Source organism: Semicossyphus pulcher, unplaced genomic scaffold, assembly GCF_022749685.1.
Source record: "Semicossyphus pulcher isolate SPU_LCO1_2020_fin unplaced genomic scaffold, fSemPul1.0.p SCAF_4, whole genome shotgun sequence".
In the NCBI taxonomy this organism is placed as follows: Eukaryota; Metazoa; Chordata; class Actinopteri; order Labriformes; family Labridae; genus Semicossyphus; species Semicossyphus pulcher.
The window spans coordinates 3,796,609-3,820,779 of record NW_027211715.1 but is presented as its reverse complement, the minus strand read 5'-3'; the positions used below and the strand labels follow the sequence as shown (position 1 = coordinate 3,820,779).

The window sequence follows — 24,171 nt, the reverse complement described above, 5'->3', positions numbered from 1 at the left end:
GACCACAGCCTGGTCCGAAGAGGATTGTACGGCGTGTGCAGAAATATTGATATCTATTCGTGGTGGATGTACGAAGAGGTTCTCTTAAAGCGGTTAAGGTCAGAGTTATGACGTCTAAGAGGGGAAAAGGATGAAGGAAGTTTAACTTAAAAATAACCTCTTAATATATTTGTTATCCGCTGTGAATGTGTACTCACTATTTGTACATGAATGTGGCCGCATATCTTTGTAATGTGTGTTAATGTTATTATTACTGCTTGGTCTGCATTATTTTTTCTCCTATTCTTTGTCGCCGCAGCACATGAAAAGTTTCTTTCATCCTCTGCAACAGAAACAAGCCAACAAAAAGCTGCTTACACAAATGTTGAACAGATGATTAACTGTGGTATATGAAGCATAGAAAGAGGAACTATGTACAAGAGTGTGTGAACAAGATAAGTGGGCGAACAGTGGTTAAAAACACAGGCGTCATCACTGACCTGGAACATGACGGAGGAGGGGAGGGGCTCGATGCACGGCTGCTGGTCCGGCAGAGGCAGCTCCTCCAGCAGGTCCACGTTGGAGAGAGCATCCTCTAAAGTCACCGTGGACGCCATGTTTCTGAGAAGGACGACAAGAATCAGGATTACAACTTTTGTCTGGAACAGAATATATAGCTCTTAGGCAGATTTTATTCCTGAGCAATATTAATCCTAAAATCCCCCAAAATCCCCGACAATTTAGCAAGCCGGTCCTCCTTCAGACAGAGCTCGGTTTGCTCTGAATGCAGTGTTAAAACCTGGAACTGAAATAGACTTTATTTGGTCTTTTTACCAATTTATTAACAAACGAGAGCGGACTGTTGGATGCATGGGTTCATCTGAAAGCAGCTGGTTGCACCTGAACTTGAGGTTTCACAGCAAAGCACTCAAAGCTTTTCATATTTCTGTTTGTAAATTATTTAAATACCATGTAATGTAACACCCCCCTGAACACTTAAAGAACTATTGTATATCATTACATACAACCCCATCCATCCATCATCTATACCGCTTATCCTGTTCAGGGTCGTGGGGGGGAGGGGCTGGAGCCTATCCCAGCTGTCATTGGGCGAAGGGCGGGGTACACCCTGGACTGGTTGCGAGTCAATCACAGGGCTGACACATAGAGACAGACAACCTTTCGTACTCACACCCACACCTAGAGTCACCAATTAACTTTGGTAACTAACTTTGGTAACTAATTATCTTTGGACTGTGGGAGGAAGCCGGAGACCCCGGAGGGAACCCACACATGCACGAGGAGAACATGTTGCACAGTTTGCACGGTGACCTTCTAGCTGTGAGGCAACAGCGCTAACCACTGCACCACCGTGCAGCCCCACATACAACCCCAATAAAGTCAATTTAATTTGCAGTTGCAACATGACAACAAATGGGGTGAATACTAATGCAGAGCCCTGTATGAAGGAGGGGAATATGTCCTAAATGTATCATTTCATATCAGGGTAGCCGTACATTTCACCTTAAGACAAAATAAGTAATTAATCAATTATCTAAGAGCTGTCTCTAAATAATGTCTGTTACAAACTCTCTTCCTGTGGACACCTTTCTACCCTTGCAGGACATTTTCCCTCACATCACCCATCCCTCGCTATCCTGCTGCACGTTCCTTCTGCCTCAATATCAACCAACAACGTAACAAGGTCAGTGACGAATCACGGCCTCTGCTCTGCTGCAAACAAAATGATCTGTGCTTATCATGTATAGGCAAGAGAGCTTTATTTGTATAGCACGTGTCATACTCCGGGGCAAATCAAAGTGCTTTATGGAGAATTAAAATAACAAAAGATGCTGTTTTATGATGAAAAGAGCAGGAGTATAAAAAGTCATTTAAGTAGCAAAAGTGAAGCCAAAGATGTGCAGAGTTAAAAAAATAATAAAAGTTGAGTTTAAAAATAAGTTTGCAGCCATTAAAGGGGAGGAGGAAGTGCAAAAAAGGAACAGCCTCCTCCGTCAGGCCAAACTTTTGCATATTTCACATTTTTTGCAGTAAGTACACGTACTAACATGTGTGCAATGTTACAACCCCATATATAATATGATCCTGAATTAGACTGAAAATGTGAAATGTGAGTATTCAAAGTTTAAGAACACACATTTCCCTTTAAGTAGAAAGAGATATTGTAGTTGTTGCATATTCTTCCAGTCCTCCACAGCCAGCAGGGACATAATGACTGCAGTCAACAACATGAAATCACATACAAACAGAGGAGTACTCCATTATTAAGTGTTGTGGTATGCTTTGGTTTGCATTCTCACTCTGCCGCTGCTGACTGCTGACTTTCAAACATCACTGACACTGAACAATCGAAAAACGTATTGCAATCAGAATCTACAGCGAGTCAAACAATCAACAGAGACCGAGCAGCGACACAAAGGCCTGGCAGTCACTGCGGCACGGGCCGAGGGTCAGAGGAGGTCACCGAGCTGCACAGAAAGAGGAAAGACACTGTGTCATAAAAGTCTGCCGCAAGATATGAGTGTAAGAGTCACTTCTGTGTGTTTGGCAGCACTTAGAGGACGTTCAAAGCCTGGTCTGAATCATAGCCATGATCATAGTCTGGTTCTCATGACGTCGTCTTGATTCTATCTCGCTTTAGCGCCATTGTGATCATCTGATGCTTTTCCTCACCATTTTCTTTGACTATGTAAGCCCTTTCACTTGCATCTGAGTTTGAAATGAGTCGTACACACAAACCTGCCCTGCTCGGCCTCGCCGGGTTAATCATTTGGATACGATGAGACATAACAGGTCAGTCACAGCTGCACATGTGGCTCTGTATTTGCTATAACACTTTCCAGAGTCCCACCCTCTGACTCATGGGATATGTGGTTGTTCAATGCTAACAAATAAACACAGTTTTGTCTTAGTTTAAATTCAAGACATTCAAATGCTGCTGAAACAAGTAGAAGTACGTGAAGGATGATGAAATAAAACTGGAGATGTTTTGAAAGCTAGAAGAGATCTATGACCTCACCTCCCTCTCCCGACACGATGAGCTCATTTATTCTAAATATTTGTCGTTACAAACACATTAGTCTTCATTCTGCAGGCTTCATGCAAAGCAAACAGACAACCTGGAGGCTGCTGCGAGCCCAGACGTGCCAGCTTTTCTGGAAAGCATGTGCAGAGTGACCAGCGTCAGTATCAGATTACAAAAGGCAGCTGCTCTTTGGGTTTTACCAATGAGGCATCACAGATTGTCGTGTGTTTGGTGTCGCTGTAGCTTTAAGACTTTCTCGCATCAGTATGATTACAGGAAAAGGTTTCTTCACAAGCTAAAAATCCTTTTTAAGAGTTTTCTTTGTCTGATTAGTTACTGTTGGAGACTTATGAAGGATAATTCTTCTGATGAGGCTTTTGATTCTGAAACATGTTTCATAGTAAAAGCTTCTTACGGACAAACTGGATCTACTGACGATCTTTAAATGGATGTGATTTGTACTCAAACAGAAGATGTTTGATTTCACTTTACATGTTTGTGTTAAAAAGCAGCGTCACAGCTCTGACAAACTCAAACTCTGATTTGTCACCTGATCCTGTAAATGTTTGAACATTCAAGTCACTTCAAATTTGTAAGTGACGGCTTTCTTTGTTTTATGCTCTGACACAATAAACAGGAAGTGAAACAGTGATCGAGCATCAAGTGCTGACTTTAAGAGCATTTCAGCAGCTTAAAATCTTTAATGGGTGAAAAGAAGGGCTGCAACAAACGTTCTTAATCAGTTAATCTACCAATTACTTTAAAGATCAAGTGACAAACTGTTCGTCTGTAGGGGTGCAACGACTGACAATGTCGTCAAAAATTGATGACAAAAGTTGCCAACGAATTTAATTGTTGATAATTAGTTGGTTAAATCATTGCACGTTTTTCATGCTATGCAAGGACATGAAATCGTTTTCTGGAGCCGAGTTGCTGAGGTGTGAGACGTCTTGCACCCTTACGTTCTCTGCTGAGAGTTGCAAATGCAAAACAGCGACATGGAAGCAACAGGTAAACAAAACGATGCAACACCATCACATCCTAAAACTTGTCAAGTCTGCAGCCTCAACGCTGCAGAGAAAAGCACTTTGTCTGTCTTTGGGTTTAAACTTGATTTTGGATTTGTTGTTTCTCTTCTGTAGGAGCCAAACAGGCTGCAAAGTTTATTAAAAGACATATTTCTGAATGAAAACTCATTCTCGTTAGCACATGATTAAAAGAACCTTCAACTAAATCTTTTCAAACTACAGTCGATTAATCGTTTCAATAATTGCAGCCCTATTAGTCTATAAAAAGCTGTGATAATAATCATCACAATTTCCCAGAGGCCAAAGAGACAGTGACTAACTGCTCCTTCGTCAAACCAAAAGCTGAAAACCAAAAACTTAAATCGTTACATTTAAACTGGAAGACGCAAATGTTTGTCTTTTATACTTGAAAAACACTGACATTGATAATTCAAATATTTGGCAAATCATTTTCCATAACTTAAGCGATCTATCGTTGCAGCTCTGGTAAAAGTTAAGGCATGTAGCTTTACCTTCACCGGCCACTTCATGAGGTACACTTTGCAAACATCGGCTTCAGAACAGCCTTCATTTTTTGAGAACAGATTCACCAACGTGCTGTAAACTATTCTCAGAGATTTTGGTCCATTTTTAAAGATATAATCTTGACGTAACTCCAGCTTTAACGCCTGCACATCCCTGATGAGTAGCTAACATTCAAACACATCCCAGAAGGTGCTCTAGTGGACTGAGACCTGGTGAGTTCAGGGAATTCATCGTCATGTACAAGAAAGCAGATTATTTGAGCTTTGTGACAAGACGCATTATTCTGCTGGATGTAGAATTTAAAAGATGCGTGATAAAGGGACAGACACTGTCAGTACTCAGGTAGGCTGAGGCGTTTAAACAATGCTTAAATTATACTTAAGTGTGCCAGGAAACATACATACATACATAACCACCCTACTGTCTGAATATTGCAGCAGAAATGGAGACTTACAAAACCCAGAAATGTGTTTTCAATCTTCTGTCAATTTTGATGAGCTTGTTCACACTGAAGCTCAGTAGCTGTCAGTTTTTGTGCTCGTCGTGTCTTGCCTTAATGCATTGAGTTGCTTCCATGTGATTGGCTGATGAGATATTTGCTTTAACAAACAGTTAAACAGGTGAACCCAACAAAGTGGTGACATCTAATACAGATTTTTACACACTCAAATCAAGCTGAAAGTCAGCACTTAAAAATCATTGTTTTATTTATATATCAGAAGTGTGGGAGTACAGAAATAAACTTAAACAGCATTACTGTTTACGAGTCATGTTACAGGGAATGTTTGGTGAAGATTTCTATATTTGCGATTGGATCAGAGTCTGAATTAAAATGCCAAAGTGCACGACAGTTATTCAACTGTAAAAGGGATTAAAAATAGGCGTGGTAAATTGCGAAATAGAGATTTGAAAAGGAGGAGGAAGTCAGATGGGAAGTGCTGTATCTCTGTAAAGCAGTTTCAGAACTAGTCTCTCATTAATGATTTAGCCAATGCTTTTTTTAGTTCGCCAAGCTGAACTGCAAACAGTCAAGTAAGCAACATGCTGAGGGAGGAACAGGGAAGTATGAATCCCAGACAACAGCGGCATGTGATGCAGAAGATTTTCTTTTTCAGACAGGGACGAAATGACACTGAACTTTTTCTGCTGATGAGCAAGAAACTGAAAGTCACAAAGAAATATTTTGAAACATATATGTAAAACAAATTACAAAGGGCTTAAGATCTTCCAACCACAGCAAGTTCATCTACTGTTGAGCCTCTTTGTCAACCTTCAGTGCAGAGACACTGTGCCCATTAAAATAAGGAACCTCGGTTGCTTTTGCTTTAGTGCACAGTTCCTGTTCAGACTGCAGCACCTAAAGCCGACTCCTCTTAAAGAGTGAGTCCAGGGACAAATTAAAAAAGTCAAACCTGCTTCTTAAAGTGCTAATTTAGCCAGCCAGGTTGTTAGCCATTACGTCCCCTGCTGAGGTATTACACCATGTGTTAGCAGGGCGCCCTCCTGATTACACAGTAAGGAGCTTAAACCAGAATCAAGTAGGTAACCTAGGTTTGATTAACAGGAGGCAAATATAAGGTGCGGTAAAGCAACACTGATAGTAATACCAGTGATAATGCTCCGAGGCTGTGTAGCTGTTTTGAGCTGACATGAAGAACTGTATGGGATTTAAGACCAGTAACCAAGAAACTTGAGAGCCAAGAAAGAATCAGAAACAACTGAAATGAGTGATAAAAGAGACTGTGACTGTGTCTGTGAAACACTGCATGCAGGAAGGTCTGCCGGTTATCTAGACACATGATTCATAACCACGGACACTGGACTAACTATGATTTAAAGATGGAATCTCGAAGATTTCAGTTTCTTTCTCTTTGGCGCCACCTTTGGCGATTAATGGTAATTGCTGCAGCACACTTCCCAATGTAACCAGACGCCCACGGTTGGCTCCGGTTGCAACTCTTGATTTTCCTGGCTGACGGTCGCTTTCCTTTTTAGACTGTTTGCCTTCATCTGAGCGTCTAATAAGTTTTATCTGTAGTCATCCATCTTTTCTTTGTTTGTTCAGCCGTAGTAGACTACTGTTTACTCGCAACACTTGCAGAGAGCGGAAAAGCAGCCACTTAGCTCCGCCTACCCTCTCTGGCAGACCAACCACTGCTGGCTGATGGAAAACACGTCACTTGTGATTTTTTTCTGCAAATGTCACCACAGACACCCAGTCCATAATAAAACTATATACTGCAAATGCAAAGGCTTTCATCAGTGGGCCGCAGGCTCAATCACTATTGTGTTCCCTCATTCAGCGATAGATAGTGACAGACATTTATTTACATGAAAACCTTCAAGATTAAGAAGGGCTGCACAACTAATCAACTATTACTGCTGAACCAATTTTGACTTCCAACAACAAACTAACATGATTGATATTGACATTTAAAATGCTCCGCCCGTAGAAAACTCTGCTGCATGTCAAATGAAGCGCTCCCTAAACTAACAGCCCCTCCCCCAGGGGGCGATGGAGAGGTTTGGGCTATACTTTTGGGGGAGCTGGCGTGTCATGTGATGAGCGCCTTCCTCGCAGCGGCGGTTTAGAGTGGAAGAGTAAACAACAGAGACGGTCGGAGAAACTAAAGTCAAATGTCTGGAACAGAAGAGCTGTGAACGGCTCGTCAGCGCTTGTTTGGAGGTGTTTCAGGTTTAGGACAAAAACAGCACAAAGTGCAGCATGATGAGTGTTTGAAGGCCAAGAGGAAGAACGAGCTGCTCCCCGTCTTAGTCCAGCGTCAAGTCAGACATCCAGAACAGAGACAGTGTACAGCACAACACCCTATCCACCCAACTCCCAAAGACACGATGAAATTACCCATGATGCACCAAATTCAGGTGCATCACAAAGAGCCTGATTTTAGTTAAATGCAAAATTTGTACATGGAACCGAAAGTGTATCTGAAAGTTTATTTTTAATGTGAAAGAACATTTTTTATTAAAATATGCCCCCAAAATTAATAAATAATCCTGATCTCAACAAAGTAATCGTGATTATCATTTTCGCAATCACCACAAGTTAATGTCCGTTCACCTCCATTGCCGTGACGTGGCAGCAGAGGTGTTATCTCACAAAACCGCAGCTGATAAAACTGAAACTAAATGCATGGCTGGATATGATTTTTTAATATGCACTGACATTTTAAGCCAGTTACTGTATGCAAATTACAGCAGGAACAATCTGCGACACAGTTTGGTTTTCATTGCCACATCGATGCAACTATCACATGTCTGATAGAGCAGACGAAACATTTGACACTTTAGCAAACTCTGCTGAAATAAAAACCAGCAAATCACACTTTCAGAGATCGTTTCACAGCTGTAGCTGAGAGGAAGACATTAAAGGTGAGAAACAGATGTTCCAACAACAATCGAAACTGCAGAGCGTGTACCCAGGGCATTTACTCAACAGTACCACTCTGAAGGAAGTTGATAATGTTTCTCCAGATTGAGGTGTGAAAACACTCAATGTTTTCTTTTGTTTTGGAGGATACCACAGTAACCACTTAATCTAAAAGTATCTCAGTTTTTCCAAAGTGATTTAAAGTAAAATCATTCTCCAAATTGTTCATTTTCACACTACTTTATAAACTGGTGTATACATCAAGTGCTCACTAGGAAAAGGAATATCCCCGTGCCCATGCAGCATGGATTTTGTTCATTTTGTTTGTTTTGTGCATTTTCTCCACTGACTTCTATGCCAAGCACGCCGTTGGAAGCACTGCGCAAACAACAGCTGAAAGATATGATCCAAGAAAGAACATTTCAAGTTAATTCTGTAAAATACACAAGACCTTTCAAAGTCTTCTTTGCACATTCAGCCTTCAAGTTAAATCTAAATTCTGTCAAAAGTGTTCAGTGAAGAGTGAAAGTGTAAAATAGAAAATCCATACCAAGTTTCAGTGGCTTCACCGCTACATATAGGATGAGGTATACTTGAGGTGTGTCATTGTCAGTTACATTCAGAGCATCCTTGAAGACGACACTAAACCACAGAAAAAACACCTCGTTCACCAACATATCAGGAGATGTGGTTTATATTATCTTCTTGACTCATCACCCTTCCTTCCTTCCCTCATTTACTCAAAACTGACACTAGTAAGAGGCTACTAAAAGATGTGAAGCAATGAACTATCTAGACTCCTCGTCTCTTTATTAGAGTTGTTGCAAAACAGATATTGGTGTCAGAAATGTTACAGATACAGCTTCAAATGTGGGATATGATTTTGGTGAGCAACCAGTGTGTCAACTAAAAATCAGTTCCTCTTTTAGCGATGGAACAGCACATGAATAACAAGTTGTCTTGCACTGCCTCTGGAGTTGTTCTAATAACGATAACAGTAATGGAAATACGTTGAATACAGCCTAAAATGTGGGGGCGGTGTCAGCAAGCATACCAGTTTTTATATATGTCCTATACCATCATTTATTCACAGGAATCCTTCTTATTCACCAAAACATCAGCCTGAACAGCAAGTTGCACTGTTGCCACTACAGATTTCCTATCACTTTTACTGTCAAACTGCTGTTTTAAGTGAGGAAGAAGACCTGATTTCAGGCTCTTTATCATGTGATGGTAAGCAAGAACAGTGTGGTGCCAGCAGACAATGTAGCTTTAGCCCGTGTTAGCGAACTGTCTGCAATTTGGCAATATTTACAGTGGAAAATCCCACCAGTAAAACATTATGTTAAAACAGTGTGCAAGGCTTCAGTTTTGAGGGGTGGCAACATACATTGCATCACACTGGAATCTGAATTGTCCTTGATATCGACCAATATACAAAGTTGAGTATTTAAGTCGATATCGTTAGCAGAAAGTAATATCTGAACATCTCTAACTTGCACTAGAAACTATTGTATAAGAGCGTCGAAGAAGAACTGATAAAGTAATTTGTCAATTTGATAGTAAACAACAACAGTGTGACGATCACAGATAATGTAACGCGACCCAGAACCAGCAAAAAAACTGTATCATCAGGAGGTGCTGCCGCTAATATTAGCCTAGCTTGATTTTAAGTAGGTGATGTTTACCAGGAGGCATATTATCCAAGAACACCCTTTTATAGATCTGTTTCCCTTTATAGATCTGTTTTTAATCACACTGGTTACTGATCAGTACTCTGTATCGGCTGTCTCTAAATGTCAGGTATCTGAATCAACATCAGGACTTCTTTACTCTTCACAGGACTGCAAATTTCCATAATTAATGGGTACTCAATACTTACTTTAATGGTTATATGATACAATCTTGTAAAATAAAATGAGATATTTCATTCATGACAAGAGATTTTTCAATATTGTAAAGATATTCCGAAAAGATGACTGCAATGCTGGGCAGTGAACGCAACAACAGGAGGGTGTGGAATACAGTGTGGATCCTGAACGCAACAACTGTCCCATATCACTTCCCAAAGGAGCGAACAGAAGAGTTTGAAAATTATGAGTTTTGTAAATAACAGCTAATTAACTCAATAAATAGTAAATGATTTTTTAAACTAATAATTTACATACTGCTGCGACTATCACACCTGGCGGACACAACTCTGTACTCTACACAACATTAGTGACAGATTCTCCTGAAAACAAAGTTAAAAGCTGTAAACGTTTGAATCAAGGTAAGGTTTTCCTGTGAGAAAGTCCCGGAACATGTAACTGAGGTAATGGCTGTATCCCTGCTCCGTGCTGTGGCCTGAGATTAGTCACAGCTCGGGCCTGTGAGCCAGGAAAGTGGCTTTGCAATGCAACAAGCTGTTAACCTCCTCCAGCTAATAACTCTATTTAAAATATATTTACTTACATAAACTTTAACAAAGCGGCGTCAGGACGGCTACACCCAAAGCTGCTGAACTTTTTTCCCCACCGTGTGTTAGCTGGAAATACACGCTCACACTGTGAAACCAACTCCGCGATCAATCGTTTCACTCACCCGAAGTTGTTGTCGGTTAGGAAGGAAAACTTGTGCGTTTATGAACAGGACTAATTCAGCGCCATTTAACCGGACCGTGGTCCCTCCTGTGACTCCTAAAATCCACTTTTGTGAGTCTTCAATCCGAGTTTTTTTCCTCAGTCGTCGGCCGGAGGAATCTCTCCTCGGTTGGTGTTATTATCATGGGCGGGGGAGAGAAGCCGAGCAGGGAGTTCCTGTCCCTCAAACAGGGAAACTCAACAGGAAACTCCGCTCAGAACTGCGGTGCTAACGCTCCTCCACTAGCGGGCAGGACGCTGGAGAGACGGCGAAGGCAAAGGAATGTACAGTAAGAACCTGCCCCGAGGTATGGAGGGCGAATAGTGCCAAAAACCTCCCCCACTAAGTTCGTTAAACCCAGCATGGGGCGCTGACTTCCTTATTACATATCTTGTATTATGTGAAACTATATATATAATAAAACTGCTTTATGAGAAATGTATAAAGTCATTTTAAAAAATGAAGAATTAATTCATATCAAAAAAAAAAAAATGTATTACCTGGAAAAACAAAGATAAAATATGGCTGGTTAAAACAATAAAAAAAGATTTAAAAAAAATAAAAGATAATAAAGGCAATAAAACTGGCAATAAAAAAATAATTATGAATTTGCCAGAAAAAATGTGTTGTAAACACTGAAAAATATAATAATGATACCCACTCATTGTCAATTAAATAAATAGAACACAATGAACAATAATAATAATAATAATAATAATAATAAATAATAATAAATCACGAATAGTAGGTCCATAACATTATAAAACACTCAAATAGATATTTTTTTACTTAAATTCTTATATTCCCTTGTTTTGTTTTGTTTTGAAAACACTTCAGTGACTATTGGTATATTTCATAGACTGTATGAAAAGATAGATGACATGGCAGCTCCCTAAAGTGAAGCCCAATATCTGAATATCTGAAGCAGAAATTCCTCCTCTACTTTGCTACTCGGGAGCAGAATGCTGCCCGATTTGTCAGCAGCGCTGTCAATCATGAGGCCACAACCCCTTTTTATAGCATCAAATAACTAATTAAACTTTTCAGAAAAATGAACACTTGGACATAAATCGCATGATAAGAACTAACTATAATGACAGAAACCATGTTTGACAAAAATGTATTTGACGTGTATTTTGATTTTATAGTTTGACTCATGTCCCATCTGTTAACATGGAGGAGGCGGGCTCTATGAGCTATACTGCAGCCAGTCAAAAGGGGGCGATGGAGAGGGTTTGGCTTCACTTTTAGGGAGCTGTCATGTAGACATTATGACTTCCATGTATTCTAAGGTGGTTTTTACCAATATTATAGTTATTCTGGAACTTGATCACTGTTTTAATTTATTCTTTTTTAATTTGAAGTATTGTTGATGTCTATGCAATTTCCTTGATATTGTTAATTTCCTTGAGCTGCTTCAGTTGTGTGCCATACAAATTAAGATTCTTGTTATTATTATCATCAATCAACTCTTTTTAATATAGGGCCAAATCAAAACATGTTCTCTCATGACATTTTACATATAGAGCAGGTTCAGACTGTGCTCTTATATGTTGAATAACATGACATGCAAAGATCATTGTGCAAGATTTATTGTGCTTAGCATACACACATTATAAACGATCTACATCCCAGGTAATAGAAAACAAACTGTACAAATATGTACATTTTTTTAATATAGAGGCTTGTTTGACTGTGGCCCTAAACAAACACAGATAATCCTCCAAAAACAGTCAGAGCAGAGTGACATCAGATGTCGCACATCATCACAGACAATGACAGCAGTCAGAGGACAGACGGTGACGGGACGGGAAGCAAACAGTGAAGTTCAGTCCATCACATCAGGACAGACATGCACGGCTCCTCAGCACTGCTCAAACCCCGCCATCAGAGAGAGCGCCAGAGACTCCACTGTAGCAGAAGAAGAAAAGAGAATTGCATTAATACTTGTTATTATTTCAAAGGTATAAAGAGTGCACAGGTAGAGCATCCAAATAAAATAAAATATAGTTTATTAAATTTAAGGCCTGTATCAATTTAAAAAAAAGTATCCGTGTTTTACTTACAGTGAGGGAAGGAGCCTCGACATACGGCCTTGTTGAGTATCGTCACAAGGAACATGTGACAGTTCTTGAAATCAGATTCCATTTTATCAATCGACTCGATCCTGAAAGTAAAAGAACAACAAAGCAATGAGACCAAAGAGGCAGTAAAGAAAGCTACAACACAGATTTTGGGATTAGTGGTTGGTTTTTCTTAGACAAAAAAATTAGACCTTGTTATCTTTAATATTTTACCTCAAATGTAATTTGTCTGCATGACTATTGTTACACAAAGTACACTTGGAGTTCCAGCTTGGATTTTAGTTCTCTACAGTTTACAGTCAAACTTACTTCCAGGCTCCAAATCCAGCTTGCCATCGGTCGGAGAAGATGAGGACGAGATTAAGAACCTTCATTATCGCCTCCTTCACAAAACTGACCTGAAAAAACACCACGGCAGTGATCGACAGGTGATGCATCAAGTATCATTCAAACACATAGGCAGCTGTATAACGACTGAATATAAGAAGTGGAAGAAGCCTCTGGATCTGACAGTGAAGCCAATGCCTTAAACATGCATTCTTTCTTAGGCCAGCAGGGGGCGACTCAACAGTCTGTAAAAAGAAATCTATGTGTGTGCAGAAGTCTATGGACTTACTTCTTGATATATTACTTTAGCAAACATTTTCATAATAAGTTTATGGTCTCAGTCGCTAGTTTCAGGTCTTCTTCAATACAGCATGATGTTCATTTAGTAAATGATTGTCCCATTTAAAGATAAATAGATGATAAAGCAGGGTATGATTTAGGGAGTGGCAACCTTGTTATTAACAAGTTGCTAGCACAACAAACAGTCAACCAACATGAAAGTTGTCAGAAAAAAGCACCGTCAGCAGTTGATTGTTGATTTTTTTCCCTGCAAGTACATTTTGTTTTAAGCCCTAATGCACCAAAATATGCAAGTTAGCAAAAAAGTAAGTGTTTGCTACCCTCTCGCTTCTAAACAAGTGGCTAACAGCACGGTTATACAGTTTGTGGTCTGCACAGGGAAAACTGTACCATAACAAAACATAGGACAACATGAGTTTGTTCACATATGAGGGATGTCTACTCTTTTTGTGTTTCCAAAGTGATGTTGCAGTTCCAGTTAATAAAAAGCCGTTTACCTTCTCCCTCAGTAAACAGCGGTCGTGAATAGTCGCCAGATATCTGTAATGGATCTTGATCAGCTGGTCCAGGTCCTTTGCTTCCTGTACTTGGTGCTGAAACTCCAGTCCTGTGCTGTGCAGAATCTGCAAACACACAAGGCACACAGATTTAAAAATTGTATACAAATTATTCAGTTTCAAAACAAAAAAAAGACCAAATAAGAGGTGGGTTTGCCCAAATCTGTGTGCCTCAGGCTGGCCTTTGTGTAGCACACAAAAGGTTTTTGTAATAAATTTCTACCTACATTTCAGTATAATGTAAATATGGACTTGAAAGTTGTCATGAAAGCAAATTAAGATTTATCTAAGTAAGCTGGCTCAACCAAGCCTCACGCACCAGTTAGAGATAACGGGTATCACAAAGGTGGTTGTGAACTTGCTCTGTTAACCCAGGCTTTCTGCTTCAGGCTCTGTGCGAGCTCAAAGAAAAAGGGGGTGTTTTACACGTCGTTTGACGCCTATTCTGCACAAAACGGAGCGATCGTCAGCTTCAGTCAGACTGTTGAAATGCAAACTTCCAGACACAGAAAACCCCGACGTACCCACTAATCTCATCATTTGTAAATAGGTGGTATAAACATTTAAAACAAAATGTATGGTCCGTTAACAACAGGGCTCCACTGATGATATTAAATCTTATTATTTTGATTTGAGAATGCTGATATAAATAAGCATGTGTGATGAGACTTTTTAAAAGAAGACAAAAAAAAGTAGATCTGATACTATTTTGTGTCATCAATGTTCTTACAGACGCCTGCTCTGTTCCTGCTGCTACAAGGTGAAATGTCGAGCATGAAAGGGTTCCTTTCATGATTCTTCTCACCCTGGTTGTGATGTAGTTGTGAAGACTGTTGACAAAGTGCATCAGTTTGACCCGCAGCAGACACATCCGATGAATCTGCTGATTTATTGGCTCTTTGACTTTTACTTCTTCAGCCTGAGCGCCCTCCAGTTTCTTAGTGACGGCTGTGAAATCTAAAAGAAACAATCATATATCGCATATTAAAATGAACTCAGTCTGCACAAGATCGTGATTTCACAGACTTCATTAAACAGAAAATTTGAGCGTATAACTTTAAAGTGACACACTCATTCCTACCACTGAATCGGAGTGTGTCTAAACTGTATTTGGCCCATTTGATCTGCAGCAGCAGGAGAAACACTTGATTGTAGATCTTCTGACACTCAGAGCTGATCACAATGTCAACAGGCCAGGGAACCTGTGGAGGATGAAGTAGGTAAGTAACAACATGAAAGTGATAAAAACATGAACTAACTCTCAGCAGATACATAATTTACACCGCTTACCTTGTAACTCAGAGTGAGCACTTCTAGATTATTTACAGGATGTTTTTTCCTGGCAGGGTCGATGTTCTCCAGGAAGATTGACAGCCTTAGAAATATAACATTTCAATAATATTAAAATATATTATCTTCCTAACTGTCATAAAGGCAACTTTATCTTCTTTATTAATAAATAAATGCAGTACCTGCTGCTGTCCTCGGGGTGGCGCTGTCCGACTGCCTCCTGCAGCTGAACGTTGAGAAAAGAAGGCTGCTGCCAGCTCTCCTTCTCCTGCACTTTGTCAAAGATGGCCGTGTAAAAGTCGTACATGGTGTCTCCAGCTTCCAGCAGGAAGTAGTTCCTCATGGCTTGCAGGTATTCCAGCAGCCTGCGGAGACACACCGAGGAAATGACATCCTCCATGTTTCAAAAAGAAGAAGCTAAATAAAATAACCCCGAGAGTGATTCTTACTTGTAGTCTTTTTTCAGCGTCTTCATGAGGTTCCCACAGCACTCGATGTACCGCCTCTCGATGTGCGGGTAGAGGCAGGAGCGCAGGGTGAGCTCAAACGTTTGGCAGGTGACAGCCTGAGACGATCGGTCCACGATGAAATCACCTCCGGAGAATCGCTCGTGGAAGTCGCTCTGCTCCAAGTAGAGCCTGAGCGGGACACAGAGCAGAGCTTCTTCAGGTTTCAAACTTACTGGATTTACTTTTTCTATACTTTTATTGACATTTACTGACAAAATACAAACAAAAAAAGAAACACAGTCTGACCATGCACGCTTCAAACAATGTCAGTCATAACACTTTTAATATCCACAACTATTAGTGTGTGCATGTTTGAGATTAGAGAGATGAATATGAAGTTTCTCCTTATGCTCGTGATGCAGCCTGTTTGTTTGTTTGTTGTTTTAAAACTCCTATAGTCCTTACTGACCCAAATCTGGAACAACAAACATTTAAATCGCTTTAAAATCTAGTTGGTTTTTTTTGGACAATTTGAGAGATTAAAAAACGAGCAGTTGCAAAAATGCATAATAAATTGACGGCTAAACTGAAGCACTGAGCTTAATTCCTGACAGGATGACAGCAGGGGATTACAAACATGTTTTTAGGTTCCATTTTAATTTGCTAAATTGTTCATTTCTGAATGAACAGTCATGTGACTGTAGCAGGCTGCTGCTCACCTGGCGAAGTTGATGGCCAGCAGCGGATCATGGACGTCCTCGATCTCCAGGTGCTGAGCTATGATGGACTGCATCTTTATGAGGCTCCTCTTAGTGGCCTGCTGCTCAGTCACTGTGTCTGTGGGCGACTCCTCCTGGCTGCAAAGACGCGACTGCACCGACTCCAGAAACAGAGTGTATAAACTCTTCCTCTCTGCATCTGTAGAGCAGAATCGTGGCATTGTTCAAAAAGACACAGCAACACTGCTCCATGTAGTTAAGAACACTGAAACTCTTGTACTTCTTTAGGCGATCAAATAAGAATAGTTTTTAAAGCATAAATATTGATACTGCAGAAATGTTTTACTGCAAGAGGAATAATACATTTGTGATTAAAAATGTATGAATGCAAATAAAAACATTTTGTTTATTGCAGAAGAAATAAGTAACCTCTTACATTAAACTGAGCTTTAACTAAATTAAAGACATGTCAACATGTCAAAAAACCTTTGTAGACCAGTTTAAATGTTAAATTGTGGAGAAATAAAAAATCTGGAAAGAAATAAGAGCCCACTCCAAATGTTCCTTAAATCAACGTCTCTCTCTTCATGTCATGGCTGCCCAGTGCAGACCTGAACCCCATTGAAAACCTCCTGAATGTGATCAAGAGGAAGATGGACGGTCACAAGCCATGGAACAAAGCCGAGCTGCTCTGAGAGCGGCCGAACGTCACCCAGCAGCTCTGAGACAGACTGGAGGAGAGCATGCAGAGATGCATGAGAGCTGAGACTAAAAACCAGGTTATTCAGATATTGATCTGTGAACTCTTCCTGAGTTAAAACATTCTGTTGTTTAAACATGAACTTGTTTTCTTTGCATTATTTGAGCTCTTAAAAAAGTATTTTGGTTTTCTTAACCAGCTGTTATTTTCCGCAAATAAAAGACCTAAAGGAGAATATTTGATTTAGAAGCAGTGAGAAATGTTGTTAACAATAAGACAAAAGTTCATTTTAAATAGTAGAACCAGAGAACCAGGGGCGTTTTCTTCTGGAGCAGTATATTTACATGTGAAGGAATAACATTTCAAAGGCATCTTTAATCACGACCGGACATCATTCATTTCTTTTTAACTGGTAAGAAAAACAAATACAGAAATCTACAATTGAACTTCCATTTGCTGGAAATTAAAATTCACATTTCTAATATCCAAAATTGCATTTCTGATATGTCTGACATATCGACAGGCCAATTTGGAAAGGTCAGAAAACTACCATATGTTACATACATACGAACATCACTGAAGATTTCTACAGCCTCTACTTCAGCCTTTAGAAATACCTTTATTTGATATGTAACATTCAGTGCTGACTAGCTGTAAAAGAAATTGGATTGATAATATTAATAATTATCACTTGACAATTAATTGCAATTAGCTGCAGTTCTAACTATTAATTAGAAGTGGAACTAGTCAAACTAACCTTTTGAAAACTTGGAATTTTAACAAATAACATCAGAGTTCATTTATAGATATCCGTTATAGAAGTCAATGTTATGTAAAGTTACAGATATCTACATTTGCACTAGTAATAAATAAAGTAATAAGTAATAAACTGTTGAAATCAAGAATGAAAATTTTGAGTGGTGAGAAAATAAACGTGCAAAACGTGTGTTGTCGAGCGAAGCACACTGACCTCTGGAGGATCTGTCAGACTGCTCAGACTCCTCTTTGCAGTCCAGATTTTTCAGCAGCTGCATGGACTTCCCAGCCATGATGATCTGCTTGAGCACGGGTTTGAGGAAGGACACCATGGTGAGCTGCCGGTTGTTGGAGCCCTGATCCCCTCCGGAGCTCCCGCTGGCCGCGTCGTTCAGCTTCTCCTCGTTCTCCACCGTCTCGGACACGCTGTAGAGCGTGTAGGTGGCGTACCAGAAGTCCCTGTGGTTCACCGGGACGTCCTTGTTCCTGAGCAAAAGAGGAAAATCTTAGCCAATAAAATGTTCCTGTAAGTTAGTGTGGTGGGTGTTAAACAATCTCTGCTGCAAACCTCTGGATGATGAACTCTTTGGCAGGGTCAAACAGGTGGCCATGAACGATCCATTCATCCACAATCTCCAGATATGGTCTGACGGTCTCTGTCCAAAGAGAAAATAACAAAGCCACCTAACAGAGAAGACAGCACACAGAATTGATCAATCACCTTGTTAAAATCAGTGAATTCTGCTTTATGTGTTGAATTCACTGAACTCACCGCTTGCTCTGACGCTTCCCCGACACTGTCATACTCAATGATGGCTTTGTACAGGGTGTTGAGCAGGTGAGAGGCCCGCACAACATTCGGGGTCTCAGGTGGGACTTCAGCGACCCCCGTGCAGAAGACTTTGTGCAGCACTTTGATCTGGGCCAGGTGAGAGCTGAGACGCTCCAGAACTGCGGACAGAGTGATCGTCTCGTCTGCAGAAGAGGATAACACATCAAACATAATCATCACTATGGCTGTAACCACAAGGTCACGATACAGGTGGACTGTTTTAACAACGAACTTTAGACCTTAAAAATTACATTTCAGAGGCGACATTGTTTGCAAAACTTGCACACACACACACACACACACACACACACACACACACACACACACACACACACACACACACACACACACACACACACACACACACACACACACACACACACACACACACACACACACACACAAATATAATTTCTCAATTAAATATCAAATTTAATTTTAAGGTACTGGTTCATGCATAATTGACCCTTCAAAAGTCTGCCTCCTTTCAAGTTAGACAAGCTTGACAAAAAGGGCAGTAACTTAGGGCAGTTTTGTGTTTTAGACCCGAAAAATCCATCAAAATAGCTTCCAGAAGCTGATAGCTCTACAGCAGGTCTACAGTATGCAGGGGAAGGATACATGCATGATGTTAACTTTTATAAACACTGCAGAAAAAGCTACTTGTGGCTAAGTCATGACTCTCTTAATGAAAAAGTGAGAACCCAAACATTTGTTGCGAAGGAAACAATGATGATTATCATGCAGGGCATATGTCCACTTTTGTGGCTCCTGGCTAATGAACACCAGTATCACCATGTTTCTTTGTTTCCTGTTTTGGGGATAGAACAAACACAACCCTCTCCACACGCTCAGGGAACATAATGTGGCTTTAACAGGTCCCCCACCAACATCTTTTAACACTCTTCAAAATGCAGTTTTCTTTTAAAGGAGCCTCGCATATAGCATTTCTAAAATAGCTAAATTGTTGATGGAGCTCGGAATGAAAAGAGGAAGGATGTAGGAAGAGTCAATTGTAAGCCCCTAAACACACTCGCACTTGCCATTGCATATGAGCTCTCTCTCGATCGTGGTCAGCTCTTCTTTGAAGCTGGTGAAATACTTGTTCAGTGCCCACACAAACGCCTGGTACGTCCTGAAGGGAGGCTCGGAGCCCTTCTTGGAGCTGTAGGACGAACTGGAGCCTGGTGGGCCCGGCTCCGAGCTGTAGCCCGTCACCTCGTCTATGAACCTCTGCAGCCTGAACACCGCCTGCCCGTACACGGCGATATGCTCCAGTACAGAGCGCAGACAATTCTGCAGCACAGAGAGAGAAAATACTGTTTACTACGGCAAGACACAAGACACACTTATCAAGATGCAAAACAAGCAACTTTCTATTTATAAACTTACACTGGTCAGATGAGTTACGACAACGTTGTTCCTTACTGACACTTTTCCATCGTGGTGTTGGAATATAAAGTGTTTCTTCACTCCAGAGAGAAGCCTGAAACACGACAGTCACACAGCTCAACTTCATGAGAACACAGAATCAAAGTTTTCACATGAGCCCGTTTATGAAAGACTCTAATATCACAAGATCTACAAGATTATAAAAAGGTATAATTTGTGAGAAAGTAGTTTGTACAATGAGCGCTTCACACACCACGGCATCTTTACATCTTACCACAATGTCTCCCGTATGACCTGGGTCTCTGTGACAAAAGCCTTTTCCTCTGGCAGATACAAAGGATCAGTGTTGTACAGGTGCTGATCCCTGAGAAGAGAAGCTGAAGGTTAACATTTAATGTTGCCTGGTGTCATTTTTTTAAAGATGTATTTTGTAGAAAGGAGACTAAATTACTATATTTCAAATCACATAATTATGTTAAGATCAAAAACATTGCTGAAAACATAATTGAATTTGTGCTACAACTTTAATAAATACTTTATTTTCTATGACTGATATGGTATAAAGTATGACATTGGTCACATTTGACATGATGAGAGTCTTATAATATAATCCTGATATCATTTTGAGAATTAATTTTAAAATCATAATCTAAATAATAAATATTTTGACACTACGGCTCTTATTTTACAAGAAAAGCTGCACTGAGATATAAAGCTGTATTCTTTTCTTTAAAAAAAAAAGTTATAATCATTTATGAAAAAGTCATGTTATTATCATTTACATTTTTTTGGGATGTATTATAACCATAAAATAATAAGTAGACCAGACCAGAGAAGTCTGTCTGCTACGGACAAACAAATGAAAATAGAAACATTATATTTGGACATTCAGGCAATGCTACAACATGCACAAACTAATCTACTAATTGTGATTATGACATATAAGAATAATCTGAAATATAAAATCTTGTTCTTGAAATATTATAACTTAATTTTTTGTTCCATTCAGAGTTAAAGCTTACATGTTTTAGCTGTCAATTTTCTATTATTCTAAAGTGTTTTTTAAACATATTGGTAAAGTTTGTTTAGTTTTTAAAAAATGTATAAATATTTTAATTTCATTATTTTACCAACAAGCCGTTTTGCCATTCAAAGGTCAGACCTTAGCCACGATTGGCTGACAGTATTTGGAGTGATTGTGTAGCCCCTCCCCCACGTGTGCGATCCCACGTGGGGGAGCGGCCACACTGCACTGTTCTATGTAGAAACCTGCAGCTGTTCTGAACGGCCCTTTTCAGAGGCGACCTTTTTAAAAATGTCATTCTGGAAAAACACACATTTTTTCACTTTTTCACTGTGAACATTAAACACCCAAAAATGTGAAACCCATGAAAATATGAGAATATCCATTTAAAAGATAAGGCTACTTTAACTTGACCCCAATACTGTACATAGTAGTGTCCCTAACACTGTTGTAAAAAGAAATGAGTCATGTATCCATACTTCGTTCTTATCAACAGTTTGGAGTCTTACCACACATTGAGCAAGTTGGAGTGTAAATGTAAGCTGTGAGGAAAACGCGGTGCATGAGCGACCCAGTACGGCGTCACCACATGCTGTTCAAGCCAGACCCGGGCGTCAGGCTCACCCACTGGAAAGACACAAAGTGCGATTGTTTTAATATTCAAAATGAGCGTCAATTTAGACACCCATGTGCTTGTACTGTATGTACGCTGTATCAATTTCACAGTATTCCTCCACTTATTTTTATTATTCTGTTATTTGCTGTGTGGTCGCTTTGCACCTTTCCAGGTAACTGGAACTGTCTTGTTGTTGTTGTCCTGGTCTTCCTGCGGCGTTCTGTCCAACTGGATCCCCGAGTCGTCCCTGCTGATTGGCTGCTGGCTGTCATCGTCCTCGCTCTCTTCCTCAGACCATTCCTAAAAACACAGCAAAGACTAATTCAGAAAAAAATCCATTTAAACAAGATAAGGGACTGCGTTATCTCTTGAGTCTGCTGACTTTACAGCAAATTCACAGCTCCTACACACCCACATCCGTCTGTCAGTCACACTTGTTTAATGGACCTCCTCTCAGGCCAAAATCACCCTTCCTCTGCAGGTTAATTTGTATTGCTTCATTTTAACACATGAAGGTTAGTGACTCAAACATAGCTCTATTCTACTTCAAACCAAGAACAGGTTTGCAGAACATTGGTACAATATTCAGCTGTGGGTATCATGGTTACTTATGTTTATAAATGTTGGGTTTAGTTATGATTTACTCACAGGGGTATCTGGGTACGGTCCAGTGTCTAGGTCCTCACCCTCCATCAGATAACTAGCCCAGTCAAAGTTGTCCTCTTCTTCTGCAAACACAAGATGAACCATAATGATGTAAACAGGCTTGTATGTGTTTTCAAAAGAATTGTAAACAGAGAAATAACCACTTACCTGCCTCCTTCACCCTTGGTCTCTCAGTAAAGTTTGTGTTTGAGGGGGAACCCGATAAGAAGAGCAGCAGTGACAGTAGGCCATAGTGTGCATCAGTCTGAAACAAAACACTGAAACTTTGAGGATGTGGTGGCTTTAACGCTAAAGAAACTAATGTCAGTTTGAAATTCATGACGATGTATGTGTACAGTGCAAGGGTAAGTGTTATGGTCTGTAACCAAACCTTTGTTCCATCTGTATTAGGTAAAGGTGAGTTCAGAAATTCTTCCGTCAGCCTCATCCAGCTTTCTGCTTTACTCAAGTCTGAGTGGACCATAAGCTTCTCATAGATTCTGCATAAGAACAGTAGATTAGAAGCAATTCAGTGGAAGGCAAAATACCTGAACATTAAAATAAGAAGGGATTGAAAAAAAAAAAAAACCTTTCCTCGTGGCAAAATCTATTACTTTTAAAATCGGGACATCCAACAACAGATATTTCTCAAAAGTATGTGTTATTGATTGAGGATATTGTACTCATCATCTCCACTCATGAAAACAAGCCTTAAATTAAGCTCTTGTACGAGAGTGGACAAGAGAAACCAACACAACATAACTTGCACTTACTCGTTACGTTTTGTAACTGTAAATAAAGACTCACTCACCCACTTAAACTGCGTTGGACCTTATGGCTGTCCACGTCCAAGTAGCGATGGAACCTGTCAAGAACAGACAGCGTAACTAGCATCATACAGTATATGGCTGGTTACATGTTAGCAGCTGAGAAGCTAGCTCCAACCCTTATGATGCTAACTTACTTGAAATTCGACCAGGCAAATTTCAGTGCCAGCTGGAAATTCTGGTCCTCCTCATCGTCGACTCCGCTGATACATCTTATCAACTTCTTCGTCTCCTTCTCTGTCTCCTTGTCAAAGGTGCTCCAGTGTGCCATATTGATGTCAACAGTGGTGTTTTGCAGTTAGCATTGCGTTAAGAGCATCTACGTGTGGGGAGCTATCAGTCAGTCTTACCGCTGATCCGATGACTCTGAGAGCTAAAGCGCTAGCGCGAACAATAAAATGTTAGATAATGACATGCATTGTAATGGCACGAGAGATTTAGCTATATCTCCATTGATTCCATAGAACTGCCGCGCAGCGTTTTCCTCAAACAAATGATGCAAGGCAAGTGCGCATGCGCGACCTCAAACTAAAGCAGCGTTTTGCATCCGGTATAAAAGTTTTAAAATGTAGTATTTCATTTTCTTTTGGACGTTCGTAAACTATGGAAACAAAACTTTGACATTCTAGCCATAGGAAAATCTAACCGACTTAAATACAGTATTTAAAGGTTGCGCTAAGTTCTCGCTATTTTCCCATGATTCATAGCACTCCAGCTCGGTTACCGTCGACAGCAGCCGTTGGCACCTCTTGCCTTCAAGGCTCTCTAAATTCCACTAACTAATTACTTGCGAATCTCCCATGAGTCATTGCACTCCAGCACGGTTACGGTTGTTGGTAACCGTTGGAACCTCTTTAATAAAGGCTCTTTGAGAGTCTAAAATTAACGGTACCGCTCCCTCGTCTACTACTCGTTTTGTGACCGTTTCATTAAGAAATACTTAAAATCTTTTTAAGAGCTTTAAAACAACTATTTCATCGACCGATTGTAAACAAATAGGGGGGAAATCAGTTGCTTTGTCTTTAATGGGGCGTGGTTAATACCCCCGCTACCACCCACATACAC

At 40.1% G+C, this 24,171-nt stretch overlaps 2 protein-coding genes across 2 annotated transcripts in view; both read right to left on the bottom strand.

The window, feature by feature from the left end:
• cyfip1 (cytoplasmic FMR1 interacting protein 1) overlaps positions 1-10,765 on the bottom strand; it is a 42,361-nt gene extending 31,596 nt beyond the window's left edge. Inside the window, exons 1-2 of the mRNA XM_069679382.1 lie at positions 10,550-10,765; positions 480-600 (exon numbers count right to left, since the gene is read on the bottom strand). Coding sequence (XP_069535483.1) covers positions 480-596 — 117 coding nt within the window. The 5' untranslated portion in view covers positions 597-600; positions 10,550-10,765. The remainder of the gene's footprint in view (positions 1-479; positions 601-10,549) is intronic.
• A 1,314-nt stretch (positions 10,766-12,079) lies between these two features.
• Positions 12,080-23,570, bottom strand: tubgcp5 (tubulin gamma complex component 5). The gene is made up of 23 exons (XM_069679812.1): positions 23,244-23,570; positions 23,091-23,144; positions 22,671-22,779; positions 22,448-22,544; positions 22,283-22,362; positions 21,799-21,934; positions 21,528-21,645; positions 20,269-20,358; positions 19,995-20,088; positions 19,646-19,898; positions 18,543-18,745; positions 18,339-18,454; positions 17,985-18,256; positions 16,315-16,513; positions 15,596-15,784; positions 15,329-15,511; positions 15,147-15,231; positions 14,938-15,058; positions 14,662-14,813; positions 13,797-13,922; positions 12,982-13,070; positions 12,655-12,755; positions 12,080-12,499 (listed from the first exon to the last, which is right to left on the bottom strand). Exons 1-23 carry the CDS (start codon positions 23,375-23,377, stop codon positions 12,453-12,455), a joined length of 3,048 nt encoding a protein of 1,015 aa, XP_069535913.1. The 5' UTR covers positions 23,378-23,570; the 3' UTR covers positions 12,080-12,452.
• Between the last annotated feature and the right edge of the window lie 601 nt (positions 23,571-24,171).

Coding starts and splice junctions, on each gene's coding strand:
- tubgcp5 (XM_069679812.1), bottom strand. CDS start 23,377: ATGGCACACTGGAGCACCTTTGACAAGGAGACAGAGAAGGAGACGAAG. Junction 18,746..19,645: donor GAGAGAGCTCATATGCAATG/GCAAGTGCGAGT, acceptor CCTCTTCTGCAG/ACGAGACGATCACTCTGTCC. Junction 16,514..17,984: donor GTCTGACAGATCCTCCAGAG/GTCAGTGTGCTT, acceptor TCTGCTCTACAG/ATGCAGAGAGGAAGAGTTTA.